Source organism: Lagenorhynchus albirostris, chromosome 8 (assembly GCF_949774975.1).
Source record: "Lagenorhynchus albirostris chromosome 8, mLagAlb1.1, whole genome shotgun sequence".
NCBI classification, from domain to species: Eukaryota; Metazoa; Chordata; class Mammalia; order Artiodactyla; family Delphinidae; genus Lagenorhynchus; species Lagenorhynchus albirostris.
Window position 1 is genome coordinate 55,736,339 of NC_083102.1, and position 15,872 is coordinate 55,752,210.

A 15,872-nucleotide genomic window follows, 5' to 3' on the forward strand; every position below is an offset into this window, starting at 1 on the left:
AATTTATTCTCATTGTTTGACAACAAACGAGAAAGAGATCAAGTTTCCTCCTAGCAGTTTATGGTGGGTACTTGCTGAATCCACTCTGTATTTACTGTTCTATCCCTTAAGCAAGCCAATATACTTCGGGTTTTTTTGGGGAAAATATTTACAGGAAATTAGGAATTGTGTATGGCTAAGGTGGTTACAAGCTCAAAAAAGGTCTTGAATATAATTAGTCACTACTGTCTTGGGTCCCAAATGTTAGGATGGGGCTGAGATCTTCATGGTTGCCTGAACTTCAGTAGTGTGTTGAAGTCCTACAGAGGTAAGTGTCTAGCAAGTATTTCTTTTCTGATCCTTTGAAATTTTCCCTCAACCAGTCTGGCTGCTGGCACTGTACCTTTGCTTCTGGTAAACATGGTCCAAACACTTGCAACAAAAGTTTATCTTCTTTCACTGCTTTTTCAAAGTCTGCAAAAGATATCTTGCCATTGCTGTCATAATCCTAGAGAGGAGATAATTTCTTGATAAATGATAGAGTAGTTTTTAATTTTGCATGGAAAATAACTGTCTAGAATAAAAGATTTTACCAAGTCAAACTGTAAGTTCACACTTCTGTAGGCACTGCTTACACAAATCAAAAGGTACTAATTTATGGAGGCCACTTACTTTGTTCCTATTAGTCTAATAGGCATACCTGGTATGAACTGAATGTTTGTCTCTCCCCACCTCCCAAGGTCATGTCTTAAAAGCTCTAACCCCTGCAATATGATGATATTTGGAGGTGGGGGACTTCAGGAGGTAAATTAGATTTAGATGAGGTCATGAAGGTAGGGCCCCATCATGTTATTAATGTCTTTGTGAGTAGAGAAAGACCAAAGCTCCCTCTCTCTGCCATGTGAGGCCACATTGAGGAGGTGGCTGTCAGCAAGGCAGGAAGAGAGCCCTCAGTGAGGAAGTGAATCTGCTGGCACCTTAATCTTGGACATCCCAGTTTCTAGAATTGTGAGAAATAAATTCCAGTTGTTTAAGCCAGCCAGTCTATATTTTGTTACAGCAGCCCAAGCAGGCTAAGATACCTGAATTACCTTAGACATATAAAAACCCTGTCCCTAACGGACTTATACCCTAATTGGGGAAATAAGACAGAAAATTAGAGGAAGCCCATTATAATACTTTTGTGATAAAATAAGTGCCAAAGATTTTTAAGCTTAATTTTTAGCTTTGTTTCTCAAAGGATCTCTTACTTGAGATAAGGATATAATGTAAAAAGTATAATAGTGAAGTTGTTTAATAAGGAGCAAGGCACTGAGAGAACAGTAACAATTCAAGATGGACTAGGGTCATGAGAAGAAGCTTGCAGATTACTGTTAGGCCGTTAGGGATGTTTGGGATCTAGATAGGTGGAGAGGTGTCAGGAGGAAATGCAGACGAATGGCCCAACATGGATTATGACAGTAAGCAGGAATGCAAGTCAGGAAGAAGACAGACCAGCCTGGAATGGAGTATTCATGACAGGGACTATGGAAGATTTAATCATGGAGGGAGCATGTGTGTAGATTATGAATACCTTTAACCGCTTAATCCAATTTGGATTTGATGTAATGGGTCCTTGTTTTTTCACTTCTGGGCATAACTAAATCAGGGTTGCTGAGAGTCTAGTTTAAAGAAAGATTTGAATAATTTTCAGAAAAAGATTCACTCCATAACTTTCTTTCAAAAAAAGAAGGGGGTGGGTGTGGTAGTGGGAAGCATACTGCCTCTCAAGAAGTCTACCCTCAGTCTTAGCCATGGCTCTTGAGTATTTCTAATGGAAGAGGACATCCTGAAGTCTGCGTTAGCTGAATCTGAGACTCGGCAGACCTCATCATCTGTTACTTTCCTGAGCTCCAAAGTAATGGAGGTGAGCTGGGCCCGGGCCACCTTAGAGTCATAAACCTTCACTGGTATCCAGTTTAGGGTCACGGTAAGAAAAAGAGAGAAATCACTATGTCCATAATAAAGAGGTATTATTAGTTTCATTGAAAGATGAATTCTGCACCTCATTTTCTATCATGACCTTGTATAAACCTATCTGCACTTCAGTTTTCTCATCTGCAAAGTAGAGAGAATGATTTCAACTTCATAGAGTTGTTCTGAGGATAAAATGAGTTCATATATTAAAGTTCTGTGATGGGCTTGGCATATAGTAAGCAATTTATAAGGGACAACTATTTTTATTATGTTATTACTTTATAATGAGTGTTTAGATGGATTAGAGAGCAAAAGTCATGAAGACAGACTACATTTGCATCCAATTTTAAAAGAACTGAATCTGTCACCCCACTTCCCAAATAATGAGGTTTTACTGATAGTAAAATATTTTAAAATAATAAAATTAACATTCATTTAATGTAGTGATTCATTTAATCACCCAGGCATTCCATAAATATTTTTTAAGTAGCCACTATCAGCCAGGCACTGTTCTAGGCAATGGATAGAGCAGAGAACAAACTCCTGCCCTCATAATGGTTACGTTCATTACGTAGGGAAATAAATCATTTCTTCATCTTTAGCTTTATCTAACATCCATTTGATTAGATATAATGAATTACAGTTTTTTTTATTCTTACCATTTTCTTCAGTGTTATATCCACCAACTCGTTTATTCCTTCATCAGTATCTTCTTCAGGTGACTGTTGGTGTAGACTGTTCAGCATGTCAAACGTTTTCTCTCGAGAAATGTAACCATCACCATTGAAACAGTAAACTTCAAAACAGACTTTTTAAAGCATACGAAATTTAAAGACTTGGATAAGAGCAGTTAAAATGTCATTAGTCTTCTCCTTAGTTATTTCAATATGTAATTAAAGAAGGATAAAAACAATTTATACAACCTATATTCTACATAGTGGAGGAATTTTATAAATCTTTCCACAAGATTAAATACCCCTGGGGATATGAAAAGAAAGAATTTACACATACATATATAGTGCACATATACATATAAATATGTGTGTATCTTAATGTTATAATGTCCTTCTTACATAGAGTGCAAAAACTAGTGTGTACACTTCACTATATCATTGACAAAGAACATTTTTCAATATATTTGGGTAGTGAGTCTGTCACGTCCTTGGGGTCTACCCATCTGCACTATCCAAAATGATCCATCTCTCCCTAGAGAGTGATTTCCATGACTTCCATTGCACTGTGTAAGCACTACTACAGTTCACTCATTCATCCCACAAATGACCTTACTCAGGTCCTGGGAATATAACAGTGAAGGAGTTCTTGTGGAGTTTGTAATCTAGTTAAATGTTTTAGGACAGGAAGGAAGGGAGGAAGGGAGGGAGGGAGGGAGAGAGAGCAGGAGAAAGATAGGAAGGGACGAAGCGGGGGAGAAAAAAAAACAGGTATAAAATTCCAAAGCATCAGATTAATTCTGTCTTTTGTTGCATTTCTCCAATATATAGCATATATGAGTTTGTGACACAACCCTACTAGAAGTAGTATTTTCCCCAAATTAACATATCTTGAAATGTATATGAAACATTTTTAGGAAGTGGGATTAGAGGAGGAAAAAATTCTTGATAGTGTGATGCTATTCAATCATGTCTAGCTGCATTATGTCACGACCACTTTCACAAGAATTTACAACCACGAAACTTAACTTTTCATTTCTCAGTGAGACTTTTCTATAAGAACACTGCAACTATAAGAAACTAAAGTGACAACTATATATACGTGTTATCCCGTGAAAAATTAGATTGGAGAAAAGTGGGGGAAGAAAAGCACATAATGTTGTAAGGAGAAAAAAAAGAATTATGTAATGTATGCCAATTATACTTCAATTTTTTAAAAAAGCAAAAAAAAAAAAAAAGAGAAAAGAAAAAAAGGAACCCCCCCCCACAAAACAGAGAAACAAAAAAGTCATAAATGTCAAATAAAGTTGGTGAGTTTTTAAAATGTTGCTATCATTTTTGAAACGTGTGTTTAATTTAGAGATCTTTTGAACATCCCAAATCCAAATTCAAGTGGAAGAACAAGAAGGGATAAAAATTTCCTTATATACTCAGAACTCTGCATTCTTTTCTTAAGTAATTTGACACTTTAAGCAATTTGCTCCCTTGAAAACTGCTACTTAAAATTGTTCCTATTCTCTTTCCAGGGTTTCACACCCCAAATCCTGGCACAGGAGGTGTAAAACACAGATAATATACGTCACATCAATGGTAAGGGTGAGGTGAGGCCAGAGCTGTTCCTACAAAATTGTGAACTGGGAGATCTTTGTCTTTGGAATCCCTGGTCCTTTTCTGTAGGAAACTCCCTTTATAACCCTCCTTCCTCTGGGCTTTCACTGTCTCAGCCTTCTTTCCTCTTTCACTGTCTCAGCCTTCTTTCCTCTCTTTTTAGTCTAACACTAGAGTATTGGTGTCTGAGGGTTGTGTGTTTTATCGTGTTTTGTGTCAATCCCTCACATTTTCTCTGATGGAAAGACAAGGAATAGCCTCACTGTGAACTGTATGCTGCCCCATATTCAAGGCCATTTTCTGCTGAGCCCAGAGGCAGCCCCAGAAACCTCAGCCTTGCCAGCTGATCAGAGTTGGCACATGTCCTGAACTTCAGTTGCTGTCCTTTGCCTGGGCCTTAAGCCGAAGAGCCATCCTGGTGACACTGGGGTATTACAGAACTAGTGAAGGAAGTGTTTGGAGACTCCGGATCTAGGGACTCTCCTAAAAAATAGGACACCCATTTCATCTGTGTTTTGTTTTTGTTTTTGTAACTCTCATGAACTATTTTTGCAAGGGCGATATAGAGAACAATGAATTTATATTAAAAAAATATTTAGGAACTTCACTGGTAGTGCAGTGGTTGAGGGTCCGACTGCCAATGCAGGGGACACGGGTTCGAGCCCTGGTCCAGGAGGATCCCACATGCCGCGGAGCAACTAAGTCCGTGCGCCACAATTACTGAGCCTGTGCTCTAGAGCCCACCAGCCACAACTACTGAGCCTGCGTGTCACAACTGAAGCCCAAGTGCCTAGAGCCCGTGCCCCGCAACAAAGAGAGACCACCGCAATGAGAAACCCGTGTCCAACAGTGAAGAGTGGCCCCCGCTCAGCACAACTGGAGAAAGCCCACGAGCAGCAACGAAGACCCAACGCAGCCAAAATAAATAAATATAAGGATTAACTAATACAAAATTGACAATATATATTACTAAGTTAATAATAACATAGAAATCTTACACTTCAGCTTTTCTTCAAAAGTCCCTCGAAGAAACACTGATAATCCTTTAACACACTCTTTCACATTTATGTAGTTATGTCTTTGTCAAATGCAAAAAATACTGAAGGAAAAAGAACGTGTAAGTGTATTGTAATTTATAGCTATTTTATAATTCAAGAGTATTATTAAGAGATTAAAAAAATCTTTCCTCCCAAAATGAGGGGGAAAAAAGTTTTTGACACAATCTTTCTTGAACGAGTCAAAATTACTGGAAATGTATTTCCAACAGATTTTTATAGAAAGAAGCCATTCTCCTCCATGGTCAATTATGAGCTTCACTTGTGATGTTTTGTACAGTTACTATCAGCAAAAAAAGACCAACAGTAGGGATAATCAATGTGATAATTTTTATTCTAAAGAGTGCCAAAATCCTGTTCTAAAGAATCTGTATAATACCTAAAGATAAATTACCAAAATAACACATTATTTTTTAAATTACCAGTGAAATCTTAGAATTATCCTATAAAATATTATTGACTCTTTTGGGGGTGATAGATATATTAATTATTTTCATTATGGTTATGGTTTCAATGGTGTATACATACATCAAGACATATCAAGTTGAACACTAAAAATCTGTTAGTGAAACTGACTGGATCACATTAAATTTCCTATTCTGAAAATAAAATTGTTTCATTGATTTTTTTCAATATAATGAGTAATTCTCATTTTTTTTGTGCTGAAGAAGTAAATAATTTACATGTCTACACAGCATATGACTCCAAAGACAATTGAAACCACAAGCTTATCTTTTAAAAAAAATCAATACTGCTAGCTTATTTAGGTCATCACTGGTTCTTTCTCAAAATGGTATAGCTATGAAATATGAAATTCTGAGTGAGTTTATATTAAAAACCATCCTCACAATCAAATCAAATTTACTGTTTTAAATTGGTAGCACTACCAGAATCGTCTAATTCTGGTATTGAAAAATGCAAAGTCTTTGGTGAAAACTTGCCATGTATTAACATATATATATAAATAAATATATACATATTTGTCATCTCAGCTTGGCCCATTTCAGTCTCCATGACTTCTTACCCCTATTCATTAGCATATCATCAGTCATTCCAAATATGCTGTGCAGGATGGCTCGAAATGTGTTATGATCTAGTCCAGTGTTATCAAGTCTTACAACAGCTCTTTCCACCAAGCTGTGAAAAATTCTTATGAGACACTCTACTTCACTTTTTTTTACTGTAAAATGAAAATACAAATGGATACAACTTAGATTTAACCACTGAGTTCTCCAACCCAATTAAATATATTTTACTAAGCAGCTATTTTGTTCCTATGATTCTAGATGCTCTAGTGATTTAAAAAAGTGTGACAGGGACTTCCTTGGTGGTGCAGTGGTTAAGAATCCGCCTGCCAATGCAGGGGACACGTGTTCGATCCCTGCTCTGGAAAGATCCCACATGCCGCGGAGCAACTAAGCCGTGCGCCACAACTACTGAGCCCGTGTGCCACAACTACTGAAGCCCGTGCACCTAGAGCTCGTGCTCCGCAACAAGAGAAGCCACTGCAATGAGAAGCCCGCGCACCGCAACGGAGTAGCCCCTGCTCACCACAGCTAGAGAAAGCCTGCGCAGCAATGAAGACCCAACGCAGCCAAAAAAAAAAAAAAAAAAAAAAAAGTATGACATGGACTTGCTACTTAAGAGCTCACACAATCAAGACAGGCTTTACTTAGAACTCTCATAAGACAGTATATAAATAATAAATTATGTGGTATAACACTCACCACTATAGACATATGAAGAGGAATCAGTATGGGAAAGAAGAGTTGTGCTTTTTTCATGGGAGTAGACTTCGAAATGGGCCTTGAAGAATGTATAGTATTTATACAGGAAGGAATGTATTGAAGGTGGTAAAGAAGTGGAGACTTCCAGGAAGAGGAATTACATGAGTAAAGGAAAGAGGAAGAATTGGGGTTGAGGTAGAACACTTTTTATTGGGAGCACAGCAAGTTGGGAAGAAGTGAAAAGCAAGATTGAAGAGGACAGGCTGATGGTAGAGGGCCTTGAATACCTAGTCAGAGGATTAACATTTATTTTACTGGAGCAGGGTTTCTCATGGTGTCATCTTTGGACCCTTTGCGTCAAAATCATCCCCCCTCACGGCTTGTTAAATACTTGTTAAATATGCAGATTATCAGGCCTTGCCCCAGACCTCCTAAATCAGAATTGCTAACAGTGGGCCTAGGGGTTAGCTTTGAAACAAGAGCTCAGCTGATTCTTCTATGCTCTAAGGGCTGAGGAGTGGTTTAAGAAACACATCTGGTGAAGTTGTATTGAAGGGGAAAACTGGAAGCATAGAAGTCAGGCTTGGAGTGATAGGGCTTTGGCTAGGGAGGTGGAAATGAAGTCAGAAAGCAGGTAGGGAGCCCGAGATGCTGCTTAAGCAGCACACAGTGATTCTAATGCACTGTCAGGACAGAAAACAAAGGGATTAGGCTTCGTGGCTTGGCTAGACTTAAGTATCTGGGTTCCACTTCCATTTCTTATCCTATATAGCTGACTTAGGACAATTCAGCTTGTTTATGCCTCAAGTCCTCACCTATAAAATTTGGGTATTATCCTAGATGATCTCTGAGATTCCTTCAGGTTCTAAAAGTCTGATTCTATGAATTAAAGATTATTTGAGAGAACTAAAAGAGTTAGGAGGGAAAGCTGGTTATTATTACTATTTTTTCTCTTCCTTTTCCTCCCTCCCTTTTTTTTTTGGCGGTGGGGAGGTGGGGGCAAAGACATATTTTTAGATTTTTTTCTTTGAGATGATTTCAAGTTACCCATCCGAAACCAATGAGAACCCCTAGCAAATATGCAGTTTACATTAGGGTTTCTAATATGGTCAGAGAATGACTTGACTCTTAGGGTAATGGTTGATAAATCTATAGAATAAGCGACTACAAAGGTACCTAGTAATATTATTTTATGAACTGAATTAGATTCTCAGGCTTCACACATAGCTCCAAATTTGACATAAAGGTAATTTTTATCCATCGAATAAGCATTTATTAAGGGCCTGCCATGAACCAGGCAATGAATACACCATGGTTCCTGCCCTCAAAGTTATTACACTTTGGTCAAGAGATAAAAGTGCAATGAAGTATCACAAACACTAGGCTTGATGGTGTTTGGTAGTGACCCAAAGAAAGGCATCATCAACAGGGGGGAGGCGATAAGAGATTAAGAAGGGGCTCCAGGAAGAGGTGTCACTTGAGCTAAAGCCATCAAAGGAGTAAGCATTTGCTAGAGGAGGCAGCTCGAGGCAGGGAGGCATGTTCGGAGAGCCACAAAGTTTGGTGTGGCCAGGTGGCAGAATTGTTTGACTTTACGAGGGGCTTACTGAAAAATTTTGGCTAGCAAGTTAACAGGATCAGATTTGCATTTAAGGAAGATCACTTTGGCAGTAGATTCTTGAAACTACCTTACAAATGGTGAATCCAGATGTGACAGGTTGTATTTTCCCAAAGACGATTTTAACAATCTATCCCATCTCATATGCTCTTCTTACGATAGACTTTTGATACCCCTCCTTTAGAAAGATGGGGTTTGTGTCTCCTTCACTTGAAACTAGGAGGATTTTTGACCATTTTAACCAAGAGTATGGTGGAAATAAATCCTAGGAGGATTTTTGACCATTTTAACCAAGAGTATGGTGGAAATAAATGGTCAAAATGGATTTTTGACCATTTTAACCAAGAGTATGGTGGAAATTTCAAGACTTGGTCATAGAAAGGGGGTGCTCTGAGGACAAAAACTTGGAAAGTGTTTTTTTTTCTTTTATGGAATATGAAGAAAAAAGAACCTCAGGTGTGGACACACTGTATGGAGTGCATAGTATATTAATGCTTTCCTGAAACTAGCCCTGCTCAACTCTGATGGAGAATCAACATCTGAGTGCAACAGCATTGTGAAAATGGATCCCCGAAGAAAGCGAGGTTTCAGTCAGCAGCTGCTCTGGGTTAAATACCGACAAGTCATCAAACAAAACAATCAAGGATTTTATACACAATCTGCAGAAGCTAGTAAATTTTTCTGAGTTTTATCCATACAACTCACATTTCATTATATCTAAAGACCTTACACATGTGGTCAAAGAACCACTGTAAATGATACTTGAGAAATTGTGGGTAATGAGAATGGTGTTGATATGTTAGAGATTGGCCCGTGTTATTTATTAAACTTTTTAGCTTGGAATAATTTTAATTTACGTAAGAGATGCAATAGTAGGGCTCTTCGCTGTTTCTCCCTGTTAACATCTTATGTTAACAACATAACCATGGTGCATTTGTCAAAACTAAAACACTGGGCTTCCCTGGTGGCGCAGTGGTTAAGAATCCGTCTGCCAATGCAGGGGACATGGGCTCGAGCCCTGGTCCGGGAAGATTCCACATGCCGCGGAGCAACTAAGCCCATGCACCACAGCTACTGAGCCTGCGCTCTAGAGCCCGTGAGCCGCAACTACTGAGCCCTCCTGCCACAACTACTGAAGCCCGCGTGCCTAGAGCCAGTGCTCCGCAACAAGAGAAGCCACCGCAGTGAGAAGCCCGTGCACACTGCAACGAAGAGTAGCCCCCGCTTGCCGCAACTAGAGAAAGCCCGTGCGCAGCAACGAAGACCCAACACAGCCAAAAATAAATAAATTAAAAACAAAACAAAAAAACCTAAAACACTAACGTTGGCACATTATCATTAACTAAATTACAGATTTTACCAGTTTTTCCACTAATGTCCTTTTTTTTTGTTCTAGGATCCTATCCAGGATCCATTTGGTTGTCATGTCTCCACCAAACTGTGAGTTTTCAGTCTTAATCTCTTAATCCTTTTTATGACCTTGACATTTTTTACTTTGCATAAGTTCAATTTAGGTTTGCCTAACGTTTTCCTCATTAGACTGTGTTTTGGGGAATAATACTACAAGTGCTGTTCTTGTCATGTATCAGGAGATACACGGTATTATCAATAACATGACCTATCACTGCTGATAACCTCGATCACTCGGTTAAGTGAGTCTACAGGTTTCTCCACTGAATCTATTGATACTACTTTCCTTTTCCATCATCTAGTCTTTAGAAGCCAGTCTCTCAAGGTAAAGGGAATTAAGCTCCATTTCTTAGGAAAGTATTTATACTATTAATTTATTCTAAGGAAGATTTGTCTCTTTTCCATTTATTTATTCAATTCTTTCAGTATGCAGTCACATATATTTATTTTAGACCAATCCTGTGCTACTAATTTTGCTGCCCAAATTGTTTCAGCTTTGGCCATTGGGAGTTTTCAAGTTGACTCCTCTTTCACATACCCTCATCCTTTTGCTTTTGCAACACTGCCTTGCTTGCTGGCACTACTTGCCAGGCTCATCTTGTATCATCCCTGCGTGAGATAACAGGAAAAAAAAAATAGGTCTCGGCCCTTGGTTCCTGGCACAGAGCTCCTAAATCCCTTAGCCATTTCCTTGTTGATAGCAATGTCTTTTGTTCTAATGAGGTGACTGCTGGTTGTTCCTGGACGGGAGCTGGTCACCAGAAAAACCAAGCTATGTTCAAAAGCTTGGAACTTTTAGTCCTGCCCCCACCCCTTCTACAGAGGGGGGCTGGAAATTGAGTTAATGATCTATCATGCCTATGTGATAAAGCCTCCATAAAAATCCCCAAAGAATGGGGTTCGGGGAGCTTCTGGGTTGGTGACCACACAAAGGTGCCTGGAGAGAGCCTGGAAACTACACCCCTTACCACATACCTTGCCCTATGCATCTCTTCCATCTGGCTATTCCCAATTATATCCTTTTACAATAAATTGGTAATCTAGAGAGTAAACTGCTTTCCTGAGTTCCGTAAGCTGCTCCAGCAAACTAACTGAACACAAGGAGGGGGTCGTGTGAACCTCGGATTGATAGCCAGTTGGTCAGAAGCACAGGTAACAACCTGGACTTGTGATTGGCATCTGGTGAGAAGCAGTCTTGTAGGACTGAACTCTTAACCGGTAGAATCTGACACTCTCTAGGTAGTTTCAGAATTGAGTTAAATTGTAGGGACACCCAGCTAAGGTCACAGAGAACTGTTTGCTGGGAGAAACCCCCACACAGTTGGAGAACTGTGAGTATGGTAGGAGTGTTAAAGCAGGAGTAGTGTAGGTTTTTCCTTTATGCTATGTTCAGCTATTTTTTCAAGGAAATCTGGTTCTTTTATTAGTTTGGTATTTAGAAACCAAGGTCTAGTCACTGGGTATGCTAATCACTATTGGGGTGCTAATATTTCTAAGCCTGTTTAGTAGACATAGCTAGGAAATATGTACGTACACTAACCTACGTATGCACACATCGTGGCCCATGTTAGGTCTCACAAATACAGAAAAAGCCAAATGCTGGACTAATGGGCCCTTAGGTGCTCCTGGGCTGAGTCCTAAAGGAGATGATCAGTTGTATTAAAAACTCATGAGTGCTCAGAAAAGACAGGCTCATGAATTCACAAGGTCAAATCATACTACATTTAACTATTTCCTCTACTTGATAAGAATGGATCAGAGAAATGCAGTTCACAAAATACTTGGGATTTTAGCAAAATCTTATTCTTATGTTAATACCTATTCAGTAACCAGTAGTGCCTAGTACAGTGGAAGGCTCTCATACATGTTTGCTAAATAAATGATAAGCAATCACTTGTAAACTGGAGAAGTTAAGGAATACGCTGGATGAGAGTCAAGCTCCAGAGTAACCTTGAGATGCCAAAATGAGCAGTTGAATCAAACCACATGAAATTACTAGGAATAATTTTAAAGTTCTTCGTTTATCTTTAAAAAAGTTCGTTAATGTACCTAAGTATAAAAATGACAATCTGTGTGAAAAAGACTGGGTCAATTCCCAACTCACCATCAATCAAACCGGGACTGACATTTGGCTGACAGAACTGAAGTTTCAAGTGGAAAAGACAATTCTGATCAGGACCCTCACACTTCAGTGTCTAAGAACACAGAGCTAACAATCTGGACGCCTGGCCCCACTTCCAGAGATTTTTTTGTACTATACTAAGGGTGGTACTCCGGGATCTACATCTTCAGTATAAACCTTTAGGTGATTCTGATGGTGGAAATACTCCTACCATACTACAAATAAGAGGTACGTGGCCAGTGTCAACTACAGAATTTGTGGGCCCAATGCAAAATGAAAATGCAGGCCTCTTATTTAAAAAATTAATTTTAAGTCAGTGTTAGCAGAGCATTAAACTAAGCATGGGGCCCTATGAGAACACATAGGTTACACACACCATGAAGCCATGTACTATATATCCTGAGGTAATTATCTGCCTCTCCCACCAGATTAGGGCTATTATTTGGAAAAGGAAATAGATTTATTTGCATGACTCCAGAGCAGCACTGTCTAACAGAACTTTCCGAGATGATGGAAATATTCTGTCTGTGCTGTCCAATTTGGTAGCCACAACCCACATGTGGCTGCTAAGCCCTGAAAAATGGTTTGTGTGACCAAAACTGGATTTTAAGTTCTACCTAATTTTAATTTACATTTGAATAGTCAAATGTAGCTACTGGACTGAGGATCCGGCTGAGGATCTGAGAGGAGAGTATGCAATGGTAGTGGCTTCGACTGAAAGAGGCCATGTGGCACATGAGGGACTAACAAGAAGCTCTAAAGCAAAGCCCAGGAAAAATCACTTCAACTTTCTGCCACATAGAGCAATTATTAGAACTTTGTACACCAAGAGAAATAAAGACAGTCCCTTCTTGAGAAGGTCAAGGCAGCACTAGCTTTCTAGTCCTTCCCTCTCCTACCCATTAATAACCAAATTCTAGTCATGAGAGGACCAGTGTCTATCCTGGTCTCAACTAGAAGGACTCAAGAACTAAACTGATTTGAACAAATTTTAATAGTCCCCTTACTATGGGAAAACACTGTACAGAAAGACCATGAGGGACTATAATGCTGATCAGTAGGATTAATTTGAAAAATAAACAGAGTGCAGACTCTGCATCAGACTAGCCTGGCCTCAACAAGAAAAGTCCACTGTTAGCTTTACACAATCTAAGATGAGGTTCCCTCACCTGAAAACATGGATAACATCCCCTACCTCACTGGGTTTGTTCTGAGAATAAAGATGATGAACATAAACCATTTTGCACTGTCTTGCCAATGAAGAGCTCAATAAACATCAGCTGTTAGAAATCTAGTAATCTGGCTATACTGGTCAATAGCTATGTTTCAGTATTTAGGGCCTGAACTTTCAACAATAACTTAAAAATCAGTTAAGTGTCAAAAACTTTGGAAAAAGAAAGGAATGCAACTTATTCCTTTTTTCAAACAGCTATAAGTTATCTTCTTTGTAGAAGACTATAAGGGATATGGGTCTCATCAAGTATTACATACTCATATCTACAGACTATTTCAGAAACTGCTTTCAAATAACAAATAACGGTATTAAACACACATATGGGTAGCAGACACTGCTAAAAATAATTTCATTAGGATGGGGAGAGGAGTCAGATTTTTAAAGCATGCAAAATTTCCTTTTGAATGTTATAAAACTAGGCTGTTAAGAAAGTAGCACATGACAGCAGGCATTTCATACTATATTCAATATTGGCTAAATCTGCCAGATGGATTTTAAAGGGTAGTATAACAGCACGATGGGAAAACAGGGCCCAGAAGTGCTTGAGGAGCTTAGATCATTTAAAATCCAACTGAGAAAAGAAAAAACTGAATTATGTCCACAATGAGATTCTCAGACAAGGTGGTGACTATCCTGCCAAGGTCACACAATGGAAAATGGAAGCACCCAATAATGAGGCTGTAAAGCCGGCTGAAATAAAAGTAATTTCCTTAAAGTATAAAAACAAATTCTTAGAATTATCAGTCAGGATTGCTTGTGGCCAGGCTTGAGAAACAAATATTCACAAGATTACTTTTTAAGGTCTGGCAGGGCAAGGATTCCTAAAAAAATCTGTTAAGTTAGCTTAGCTTTAATAAACACTTGCCATATGCAAAAGCACCATCTTTCTTCAACATTTGAACTATCTTATGTATCTCTATCAATACTGTGAAGTACAGCAATCATCTGCCTCTATGGCTTTTGTGCCAGAGAACTCAGGGAAGTTGCCAAAGTACACCTTTATACTTTGGAATCTCTGGTTAAATTTCAGACCATTAATAAAATCAGTACTTGGTTGGCTGATAATCCTTTAGCATTTATGATGTCATGTAAATTCTCATGCTAGTCTTCCCACGTATGCAGTATATTTTAGGTCATCTGATGATTAAAATATTTTCAGAGTAAGTGCAGGGATAATCATTCACTTGCTAACTATTTTTTTTAAATGGCCAAAATACTAGATAGAAAATAGAGCAACTCTACTTCTGGGGGGTTACAAAGCACTTGTTAAGGTCCAACTAGTATGTCTACCAACGTTTCTATTTGATTGAATATGTTCAGGCAGTGCTGGATATTTGGTCAGTACTTACAGCTCTTGACAGTATTACTGATGGATTCCACTAGTTTCTTCAGAACCTTCTGGTCCATGTCAAGTGTGGCTTCAACACAATGCAGACTTCTCTGATAGCCTAATTCCAAGCCTGGGTGTCCTGGGTTGCCACTGATTCCACAGTGCACCACTCCATACCCAGCACAGAACGTGACCATGGCAACATTCCAGCAACCAAACACAGAAGGTTCTCAAGTAATTGGAAAAATATGCAACAATAATTGTTACCACTCAGTATAAATGCAGTGATTTCATTAATGATGTGATCTGAAATATTACAGCAATTCCAACATTTATCTCTTCTTTGGGGCTAAACACCATTTAAAGTGGTATTTGATATTATTGCCACTTATACTTCTTGAGCACAAATTCTAGAGTTGAAAATGTTTACGGATGAACACATAATAACTAAGTAAGACTATAAAGACCTGATTCTTTAAGTAGAAATAAAATAACTTCTCAGGCTACGAAGAGCTCCTTCAAAGGTTATAACCTCCTTTGAAAACTCTAACCAAGCACCTTCTCATAATAAGCAAACAAAGGCCTCAATCTGGGAGCTTCTAGAGAAATGTAAAACCCCTCATGTTTACCCCTCCAACTTATCTGACTGACTGGTTAGGAAAACATGGTATGATTATGCCAAAGCTGGGCAAGATGGCAACTGTTCTCATGTCCATTGTCAAATCCTGGTATAAAGAACAAACATCTTCTTGTGTATGTCTGCTGGCCTTCACTGTGGCAAGGCAAAAAAAAAGTACAAAAATGATTTTTAGAATACTAAATTTTAAATAACACATAAAAACAAATTTTAAAATAAGGCAAATACAACTGGGGGAAAAAAAAAGTTTCCCCAAACGTTTAAGGAAATACCAAACGTTCATAGATTTTAAGTTGAAAACTGACAATTTTTAATAACTGTTCTTAGTGGCTAGTCTATTGTTCTCTGTAAAATTAAAGAAAATTAGGCAATAGGCTTTTAACACATCTTGACTGGAGGAATACGAATCTACACTCTGGATAAAATAAATTCAAGACACTCTTAGGGTATTTAAAACACCTAAACATACTAAGGGCAACCCAAGGAATCCAAAACCACCAGAAAAAGACAGCACCAGGTATAAAT

At 38.6% G+C, this 15,872-nt stretch overlaps 1 protein-coding gene across 1 annotated transcript; it reads right to left on the reverse strand.

Moving 5' to 3' along the window:
* Positions 1-56: 56 nt before the first annotated feature.
* LOC132524718 (calaxin-like) lies at positions 57-14,787 on the reverse strand. The gene is given in 6 exon segments (XM_060157036.1): positions 57-487; positions 2,595-2,743; positions 5,213-5,290; positions 5,293-5,313; positions 6,294-6,449; positions 14,730-14,787. Coding segments are annotated over 6 exon segments (669 nt in total). The 3' UTR covers positions 57-280.
* Positions 14,788-15,872: the final 1,085 nt, after the last annotated feature.